At 38.9% G+C, this 10,673-nt stretch overlaps 1 protein-coding gene across 4 annotated transcripts in view; it reads right to left on the bottom strand.

Moving 5' to 3' along the window:
* The window catches only part of ZDHHC13 (zDHHC palmitoyltransferase 13), a 61,515-nt gene that overhangs the window by 43,096 nt on the left and 7,746 nt on the right, over positions 1–10,673 (bottom strand). For 2 of the 4 annotated variants that reach the window (XM_006164845.3, XM_027766842.1), the window contains exon 2: positions 1,264–1,409. The exons of 1 other annotated variant lie outside the window; for it this stretch is intronic. In XM_006164845.3, the coding sequence (XP_006164907.1) occupies positions 1,264–1,409 (146 nt within the window). The remainder of the gene's footprint in view (positions 1–1,263; positions 1,410–10,673) is intronic. One more of the 4 variants, XM_006164846.3, reaches the window with a different exon arrangement.

Raw genomic sequence — 10,673 nt, 5'->3', positions numbered from 1 at the left:
CATGAGAGAGAGAGGGAAAGTGAGAAACCAAGCCACCAAGTCCGGGACTTGAACCACAGTCAGCCATGTGACAGTCCAATGCCCTTAAACACCACGCCCATTATTATCATTTTTAAATTTGCTATAGTGCATGTATGCTCACCAGAAAAAGAGAGAGGGAGAGAGGGAGAGAAAAAGAGAAAGCAAGCTGCCAGGTCTGGGACTCAAACTGTGGTCAGCCTTGTACAAGTACAGCACCTTAACCACCATGCCACCTGCTGGCCCACTGTCAATCTATTTTTAAACTAATATAAATAATACATTAGACTCTGTTAAGGTCAAATAGGCTAATCAATCAACGAACACCTTTGCCTTTAATAGAAATGATATAAATTAGTTTGGGAACATTAGTTCTTTTCATGATGATTAGAAGGGCAGATGTATATTTGATTACTAAGAAAATGGATGACTACTTAATGTAGTCTGACAGACAAATACTTTAAAACATGGTGAACGGCATGGGCTGGGGTGGATGTTAATAATCAACATGATCCACAAGGGTACCTTATCACAAGTACCCATGTACGGAAATCCTAAGGAGAAACTTTAAAAATGTACTTTTATTTTCAGCAACAACCTACCATGTTCCAAGTAATCACAGAACACATTTCCTCTTTATTGCCTTTCTACAAGCACTCAATAAAAACTTTTAAAAATAGCCATAAACATTTGAGTTAATATTGCCCATCGCACCTACTGCGTCATCTAGAAAGTCATAATGCATTTCTGCATAGAAAAATAGAAAGATATGTCATGACTTTCCTGATAACTTAATACCTATGTAGTGTGTCGTACATTTTAAATGATTAGGTTGTCAGGAAAGTCATGACATATTTTTCTATGTAAAACCATGCCATGCCGTTCCCAACAACCCAATAAATTCAGTCTAGTCTTAGTGTGATTTAGAATCATTCGTTCACTCAATAACCACTTAGTGGACACCTAATACAAGACAGAAACTGTGCAAAATCCCTGGAGCACAAGGACGAAGACAAGCTTTTGCCAAGAAGCTGACCACTATTGGACGGGAGAGCCTGGTACACAAGCAGTTACGATGCGCTGTATCAGGGGCTCTGTTACGAGTGTGACAGACACACCTGGTGCTGGTGTTAATAAACTGCCAGCATGAAGTGAGGAAGGTAAACCCAAGGACTGCCATGAACGGCACACACTACTGTAATTCCACAGAACAGAAGGCTCCAGCAAAGCATGTGGAAGACTTACTGAGTAGCTTTGACGATGTCACAGTTACTAGAGTCCTCTATAAGAGGAAGCACTTCTCTTGCCTTGGCAAGTTCTTTGTTTTCATGTGCACAGACGCCGTGTCGACCACATCCTGGAGGGTGGGGGCCGTGGCTGAGATTCCTGCACTGAAGAGTAAGAGCGATTTGACAGAGCACATAAGAGACTTGGTGTCACACACAATCACATAATGAAGCATCTGCTATATCAACATTTATATTAACCACCCCGCCACCTGCTGGCCCCAACAATATCTATATTAATTTTTTAGAGTCTTAGAGGTCTAAGGTAAAGACTTTTTAAGATCTTTGTTCTGCTTACTAGAAAAATAATTACTATTTTAAAAATCCAAATAATATATTTTGTCATAAAACAAAGGCCATCTGAAGAGGCACATATGGACCTTTGTCACTTGTAGTGGTTAGAGGATCATGGCTATTGACACGGTGGGGAGGTCACCAGGTCCCTATTTTGGGGGGCTTGTGGTGGAATACCCTACAGGTATTTCTCAATAACCAACTCTGTACAATCCCTTCTCTTTGAGTACAGGCAGAACTTGTTTCTAGCTTCTAGCCAATGGAACATGGCAAAGGTAATGGACAATCATCCCCATGATTAGGTTATATAAAAATTTGCCTCCAGACTGGTAAGACATTCTTCTGTTAGCCTTGAAAAAGCAAGCTGCTATGACTTGTGGGCCGGCAAGAGGGCCACATGGCAAGGGAATGCAAGAAGCTACTAAGAGTGAAAGCAATCCCCACCAACAGCCAGCAAGACACTGGAGACCTTGTCACACAACCACAGAGAAATAAATTCTGCCAATAACCACATGAGCTTGGAAGAGGACCTTGAGCTCCAGAATGGAACACAGATCAGCCTTGCTGTCAGCCTTGTGAGACCCTGAGAGGAGGACCCTACTAAGCCATGTCTGGACTCCTGACAAAAGAAGCCACAAGATAACACACAGTTCTGTTTTAAGCCACTAAATATGTGGCAACTGGTTTGAAGCAACAGGTAACTAATACAGAAGTGATGCAGGGTTTGGTGAGGTTTAAGTAAAAAGAACTATTGCAAAGTTGGTCCCTTAGATGAAGCAACAAATATTACATTCAGATCACCTATCGGAATCAGGAACAAAAGATAAACTTACAAAAAAATAAATAAACCTCTCTTCAAACCAAGTCTTTTCTTGGACTTGCATATTCAAACTGATTATTTCTAATTCCAAACACTGAGCTTAGAAATCTAATGATAGGGACCAATAGTTAGCGTAATGGCTATGTTGCTGAACTCCCATGTAGCGGACTGCGGCTCAAGTCCCGGACCCAGTGGCTTAAAACTCATGCCAGGCAGGTGTGCGTGCGTGCCCAAGATTCCAAGAAGAGAATGGAGGAGAAGGGACTGCAGTGTGGCCATCCCCCCTGGGGGGTGATTTCTCGCTTTCTATCTCTCTGTCTCTCTTTGTCTTTCTGGCGAGCGCACGCACCCTATAGCAACAATCTCTCAAAAAAAACAAAAAATTCCTTGCTGAAACTGAAATCAGAGCCAAAAAAAAAAAAAAAAAATTCCTTTCTGAAACTGAAATCAGAGCCGTGTAAAACGAAGTACTCATTTTACATCTATTATAGATAGACACACACACACAAAGTTCATTCAATTATTTCTTTAGTGAAAGAGACACTAAAGAGCGAGAACAAGCACACCCCAAACAGGGTTTTGACACCGTAATCCACCTCCATCTCCAGCCAGCCTAGGGCATGTGGGCGTCTGTCACACTCAGGAAGTTATGCTGACAGGAATTCAAAACCAAAACCATTCCATGTGTGTCAGCCTCACAGAGCTCTAAGTTTCACTGTGGTGCCACCGGCCAGCACCCATTATATTTTTAACTCTTCTTAAAAAAGTTCATGGAAAATGCATGGGCCAGCACCCATTATATTTTTAACTCTTCTTGAAAAAGTTCGTGGAAAATGCATATTGTGGAAAAAAAAGGATGAATTTCAAATTTTCTTAACTTCAACAAACTTACATTAAGTTGTTACAACATGTCTGGCCAGGATCTATTATAGCTTGAATCACCAAGAAGAATAATATATCATTCTGAAAAGAGTCCTTAAAGGAACAACATGAATGCTGCTAAAATTGAAACAAGAACAAACATGAAATTTATGAAGCTTGGGTGGAAGAGTGGAGAAGCTGATGGGGAAAATGCCTGAAAGAAATCAGCAATTTACAAAAAAGGTAACAGTTTTAAGAAGGGAACAGGTAATACTGAAGATGACACCCCAAGTGGCAGACCAACAGCATTAATTTGCAAGAAAACAGTCATCTAAGTCCTGCCCTGATTGAAGGGTAGTAACAATTAACAGCAAAAAACAACAGCCATCTCAATTGGTTTGGCTTGCACAAAGGTAAAAGGTGAGCAAACTTTCTACTCCATGGGTGCCAAGACTGTTGTGCCCAGATTAAGCTACAGCCAAGAGCAGAGCTTTCAGTCCAAATTTGAAACAAGACCCTGAAGCATTTTTCTTTTAAAAAATTTTTTTCTATCAATGGGCCAGCTCTGTGGCCCAGTGGTTAAGGGAACCAGATCCCACACAGCTGACTGTGGTCTGAATCCCAGACCCAGCGGCTTTAAAATCATACCAGGTACATGTTTGTGCTCCAAATCCCAACAGAATGGAGACATGGAAGAGATGGGATGTGCATGATCACACCCCTCTGGGAGATACCTTCTCCCTCTCCCTTTCTGTTCCTTTCTGGCAAACACACACCTAAGACACACACAGGGTCCTCATACCACAATCCATTCCTAGTGTCAGCTCAGATCATGGGCACACATCCAGCATGTACTGGGAGGTGTCAGAACATGAGCCAGGGACCTTCCCATGTGAGCCCACTGTGCCACCTCTGGTCCCTTGAAGCATTTCTTCTAGGAGATAAAACATAGCTTTACTGGTAGGATCTTGAAGAAATAGCACAATCAAAGCAACCAACAGGCGGAAGTAGTCCAAAGCAAAAGTAAACTTGTCAAGGGCAGAAGTCATGGCAACATTTTGCTGGGATGCTCAAAGCATTTTGCTTGTTGACTTTCTAAAGGGCCTAAGACCAATACCATTTGCTTATTATGAGAGTTTGGAGAAAGCTAGCTAACACTGTAGCCGGAAAAACTTCAACAGAGGGTCTTTGACCATGACAATGTTCTACTCATTCGTTTTATCAAACAAGGGCAATTCTGCAAGAGTTCCAATGGGAAATCATTAGGCATCTACCTTGCAGTCTAAATTGAGCTCCGGACCTCTTTGTGTTTCCTAATCTTAAAGAAATCTTAAAGGGCACCCATTTCCCTTCAATTAGTAATTGAAGGGAATAATTCAATTCCCTTCAAGATCCTACCAGGAAAGCTATGTTTCATCTCCTAAAATGTATGCACTGCTCTGGTTAAATGTCTTCTTTAAGGATGGACTAAATGGCTCACATCATTGCTTATAAAAGTATCTTGATTTTTGAGGGAGCTTTTGTTGAGAAGTTTGTTATTTTAAATTTTTATCTTTTAATTCCATTTTCTATAAACTTATTGAATGTCCCCACCTGTAATCATACATCATACATAAAGAAATATAAATATATATATATATAAAACATACAAGTGTGGATTTCTTCTTCTGTATAAAGAATAAATATGAACTAAACCCCCATGAAGCCATCACCTAGGTCAAGAAACAGAACTGTCAGTACCCTAGAAGGCTGCCCCAACCGTGTTATGCTTGACCATAAACCCACACTAAAGAACAGTTTCCTGACTTTAGTAATAACCATTTACTACTTTTCAATATAGTACCATCCCTTATGTATACAACCCTAAAAAATACAGTTCAGTTTTAATGTTTTTATCTTTATATAAATGGAATGTTGTATTTATTCTTCACAGGTTTGTTTTGCCTAACTGTAGCTATGTGCTTCATCAACATTGCTGTGAAAAGCTATAATTGGTTCATTTCCATGGCTATAATATGTTCTTACATATTAATACATCACAATTAATTTATTATTTTATTTTGGCTAGGTTCCCAGTTTTTCTACTACAAACAATATGATACCAATGTGCATTTTTCTACATATCTCTGAGTATACACATGCAGACAATTCTCAAGAGCAAATAACTAGAAATGGAATTGCTGGAATTTAAAACATATTTCACTCTTTATTTTTTTAGGTTTTTGCCATAGGGTGTGTGCCATCGTCAAAGACAGACAGACAAAGACAGCAATAGGGAAAGTGAGAAATCACTCCTCCCCCCACCCCCGGGGGATGGCCACACTGCAATCTCTTCTCCGTTCCCCTCTTTGGATTTTGGGCATGCACACACATACACACACACACCTGGCATGATTTTTTTTTAACCATTCAATCGAATATACATAATTTAGCTTATAAAGAGAATTTATCCAACATGAAGTACATCTCAGACCAGTTCGGGTGAGAATATGATACATGTTATCAACAGGTAATAAACCATTTCTGGGTCTCACAAATGTCTTATCTCTGCATTTTTTTCCTCCCTAATTTCCCTCCCTACACTCTTCCCCTCTCCTACCCTCCTCCCACACTGTCTCCAGTGTCCATAACTACTTTCACTGCTTTTATGTCCTCCAATTTTTCAGTTTCTACCCGAGTGGGGACAGTTGATATATGTTAACTGGAGACATACAATGTCTTTCATAACCTGAGTTGTGATACAACAAAATGTCAGTGCCTTTCATTTGAGACAGTGAGAATGTGTGTGTTTTATTATTCTTGGCTACCTATTTTTATAGACGTGTGTGGTTTTTTAAAGGTTTTTGCTACAGGGCGTGTGCACTCGCCAGACAGAGAGAGACAGAGAGACTGAAAGCAAGAAATCACACACCCCCCGCAGGGTGGATGGCCACGCTGCAATCCCTTCACCATTATCCTCTCGGGGTCTTGGGCACTCACGCACATGCACCCGGTGTTGAGTTTTAAGCCACCAGGTCCAGGACTCGAACCATGGTTGATTACATGGGAATCCAGTGACATAGCCATTACGCTAACTGCTGGCCCCAAGTCTTGTTTTTTATGGCTGAATAGTATTCTATGGAGTATGTGTGCTATACCTTTTCAATCCATTCATATGCTCATGAACATTTGGTTTGGTTCCATGTCTTAGCAATTGTGAATAATGCTGCAATAAACATAGATATGCAAGCACTTTTCTGACTAAGCATTCTCTTATCCTTTGGGTAGATGTCTAGGAGTGGAACTGCTGGGTCATATGGTAGTTCTAGTTCTGGGTCTTTGAGGAACCTCCATACTGTTTTCCATAGTGGCTGGACCAATTTACATTCCTACCAACAGTAGAGGAGCATTCCCTGTTCACCACAACCCTGCCAACACTTATGTTTTTTGTATTTTTAATTTTCATCATTCTGACAGGGGTTAGGTGGTATCTCATTGTGGTTTTAATCTGCATCTCCCTTATAATGAGGGATGTTGAGTATTTTCTACATATTCTTTTTGATTGCTAGTATGTCTTCCTTAAGAGTTTTTTGTTCAGCTCGTTTTCCCATCTTTTAATTGGGTTAATCATTGGGTGGGGGGAGTAAAAGCAGCTTGAGTTCTCTGTGTATTGTGGTTATTAGTCCCTTCTCTGAGGAACAGTTTACAAAAATATTCTCCCATTCCAAGGGTTGTCAATGCATACTAATTACTGTGTATTTTGCTGTGCACAGACTTCTTAATCTGATGTGATCTCACTTGTCTATTTTGGGGATTATTGCCTATTTAAGAAGTCTTTGCCTACCCCAATGTCTCCCAGAGTTTCCCCAGTGTTTTCGACCAGAAGTTTTATAGTTTTAGGTCTTAGGTTTAGATCTTTGATCCATTTTGAGTTGATTTTTCTTAATGGTGAAAGATAGGGATCCAGTTCCATCTTTCTGCAGGTGGATATTGTTTTTTGTTTTGTTTTGTTTTCCAGCACCGTTTGATAAAGAGGTTTTCCTTTTCCTACTCAGTTGACTGACTATTGTTTGTCAAAAATCAATTGGCTGCATGGGGCTTATTTCTGGGGTCTCTGTTCTGTTCCATTGGTCCACTTGTTTTTGTACCAATACTAAGTGTCTTCATGTCTATTTTTGTGTTAATACCATGCTGCTTTGATTATCACAGCTTTGCCATATATTTTGGAGTCAGAAAGTGAGATGCCACCTACTCCAGTCTTGTGCAAGATGGCTTTAGAAAAACAGGATCTTTTATAGTTCTAGACAAATTCTGATTGTCTTTTCTAGATCTATGAAGAATGTCTCTGATAATTTGATTGGAATTGCATTAAATATGTAGATTAATTTGGGCAGAACTGCCATTTTTATTATATTAATTCTTCCAAGCCAGGAACATGGGATGTCCATCCACTTTTTTGTGTCATTTTCATTATCTTTTTAAAGATTTTTCATAGTTTTCCTTATAAAGATTTTGACTTCCTTAGTTAGGTTTATCCCTAGGTATCTTAAATAGTTTGTGGCTATGGTAAAAGAGATTACTTTCTTCAGTTCTACCTCAGTCATCTTACTGTTCACATATAGAAATGCTACAGACTTTTGGATGTTGATTTTGTATCCTGCCACTTTGCTGTATTCATTTATTACTTTGAGAAGTTTTTTCATGGATACCTTTGGGTCTTCTATGTACACCATCAAGTCATCTACAAATAAAAGATATTTTCAATTCTTCTCTCCCTACTTAAATGCCTTTTATTTTCTTTTCTGACTGCATTAGCTAGGATTTCCAGCACTATATTGAAAAGGAGTGGAGACTGTCTTTACAGAGAACACACACACCCTATAACAAAAACCTCTTAAAAAAAAAAAAAGAGTGAAGAAAGTGGGCAGCCTTGTATAGTACCAGTTTTCAATGGAAATATTTTCAGCTTTTCCCCATTCAGTATATTGTTAGTTACAAGTTTGTCACATATGGCTTTTATTGTGTTGAGAAATTATCTTTCTATGTCAATTTTGCTAACTGTCTTAATCATGAAGAAATTAGGTACTTTGTTGATTTTTCTACATCAATTAAAATGATATATAGTTTTTTTTATCTTTTTGTTAAGTGTTACGGTTATAGTTTTGCATATGTTGAACCACCCTTGCATCCCTGGAATAAAGCCTATCTGGTCATGATGAATAATCTTTGTTATATGTTGTTGGATACAATCTGCAAGTATCCTGCTGAGAATTTTTGCATCTATATTCTTCAGAGACACTGGTCTATAGTTTTCCTTTTCTGTCATGTCTTTACCTGTTTTGGGAATGAGGATGATGAAGGCTTCATAAAATGAACTTGGGAAGATTCCTTCCTTTTGGATCTTTAGAAATAGTGAGTAGAATGGGGGTTAACTCTTCTTTAAAAGTTTTGTACAATTCACAAGTGAAGCCATTGAGACCTCGGCTTTTCTTTGTTGGGAGGTTATTTATTACTGATTCAATCTCACTGCTAGTCATGGGTGTATTCAGGTTTTCTATGTCCTCCTGAGTCAATCTTGGTAGATTATATGTGTCCAGGAATTTGTCCTTCTCATCCAGGTTCTCTTGTTTGTTGACATATAGTCACTCATAATATCCTCTAATGTTGTTTTGTATTTCTATTGAGTCTGTTGTAATATTGCCTGTTTCACTGCAAATTGGATTAATCTGATTCCTTTCTTCTTAATAAGTCTACCTAATGTTGTGTCAATCTTGTTAATCTTTTCAAAGAACAAGCTTTTGCTTTCCTTTATTTTCTGTACAGTTCATTTATTTTCTATTTCATTTATTTATATTCAAATCTTTCTTTCTTTTCTCCTGGTATTTTCTGGATTTTGTTGCTTCTTTTCCAATACCCTGAGGCATGTTAGGTTGTTTATTTGCCACCTTTCCATCTTTTCCTTATATGCACTATCTGCTCCGAATTTCCCTCTTATGACTACATTTGCAGTATTCCATAAATTATGGAAACTTGTGTACTCATTATCATTTGTTTCCATAAATTTTTAATTCAGTCTTAATTTGATAGTTGAGAAGTCATTTAGTAGGATTAGTTTCCATGTGTTTGTGTATTTTCGAGGATTTTTCCTGAAATCAATATCAAGCTTAAGTCCATCATGGTCAGAGAAGATATTGGATACAGTTTCTATGCCTTTGAACCTGTAAAGGCTTGATTTATGCCCTATCATATTGCCAATCTTTGAAAAGATTCCATGCAAGGGTGAGAAAAATGTGTATTTTGTGGCTTTAGGGTGGAAAGTTCAATAGATGTCTGTCAAGTCCATTTGATTTATGGTATCATTTAGGTCCTGTATCTCTGCTCATTCTTTGTCTAGAAGATCTGTCAAAGGAGATAAAAGGGTGTTGAGATCCCCAACGATTACAGTTTTGCAACATAGCTCTCCTTTCAGATCTAGCAGTCTTTCCTTCACGTAGCTGGGTGTTTCTTGAGTTGGTTGCATAGATAATTATAAGGGTTATGTCTTCTTAATGAACTAGGCCTTTTTACTACTACCTTGTCTCTTCTAACAGGTTTTGACTTAGAGCCTATTATGCCTGAAAACAGGATCATGATTCCAGCCGTTTTTTGATTTACATTTGCAAGAAATACCTTTTTCCAGCCCTTCACTTTTAGTCTATGTATGTCTTTATTCATGAGATGCATTTCTTGTAGGCAACCGATAGAGGGTTTCTGGTTTGTTTTTGTTTTTGGTTTTTTTTTTTTTTTTGAGAGATTTTCACTGTAGGGCGCGTGCGCTCGCCAGACAGACAGAGAGAGACATAGAGACAGAAAGCGAGAAATCACCCCCCAGGGGGGATGGTCACGCCGCAATCCCTTCTCCTCCATTCTCCTCTCGGGATCTTGGGCACGCACGCACGCACACGCGCCCGGCGTGAGTTTTAAGCCCCCGGGTCCGGGACACGAACCGCGGTCGACTCCGTGGGAGCCCAGCGACATAGCCATTACGCTAACTGCTGGTTCCCCTTGTTTTTGTTTTTTAATCCATTAAGTCAGTCTGTATCTCTTGATTGGAGAATTTAATACATTAACATTCAACGTTATCATCACTATTTCTGGACTTACTCCTATCATTAAGTTAGCCATTTTCCTTGTTTTTGTACTCTTATTTCTGTCTGTCCAACTTTAGTTTTCCTGGCATAGCACCCCCTTTAGAACTTCCTAAAGAGCTGACCTGGAGTTGGTAAATTCTTTCAGGTTCTGTTTATTTGAGAATGTTTCTATCTTTTCTTTCCACATGAAGGATAATCTTGCAGGGTATAGTAATCTTTGTTGAAATTGTTTTGTTGTTTTTTTTTTTTTTTGTTGAGTTTTTGAGTAAGGGGGGTTGGATGCTG

This window comes from Tupaia chinensis, unplaced genomic scaffold (genome assembly GCF_000334495.1).
Source record: "Tupaia chinensis unplaced genomic scaffold, TupChi_1.0 Scaffold143740_1, whole genome shotgun sequence".
NCBI lineage: Eukaryota > Metazoa > Chordata > Mammalia > Scandentia > Tupaiidae > Tupaia > Tupaia belangeri.
Note: the sequence above shows the minus strand (reverse complement) of the source record. Positions and strands in the feature narration are given on the sequence as shown.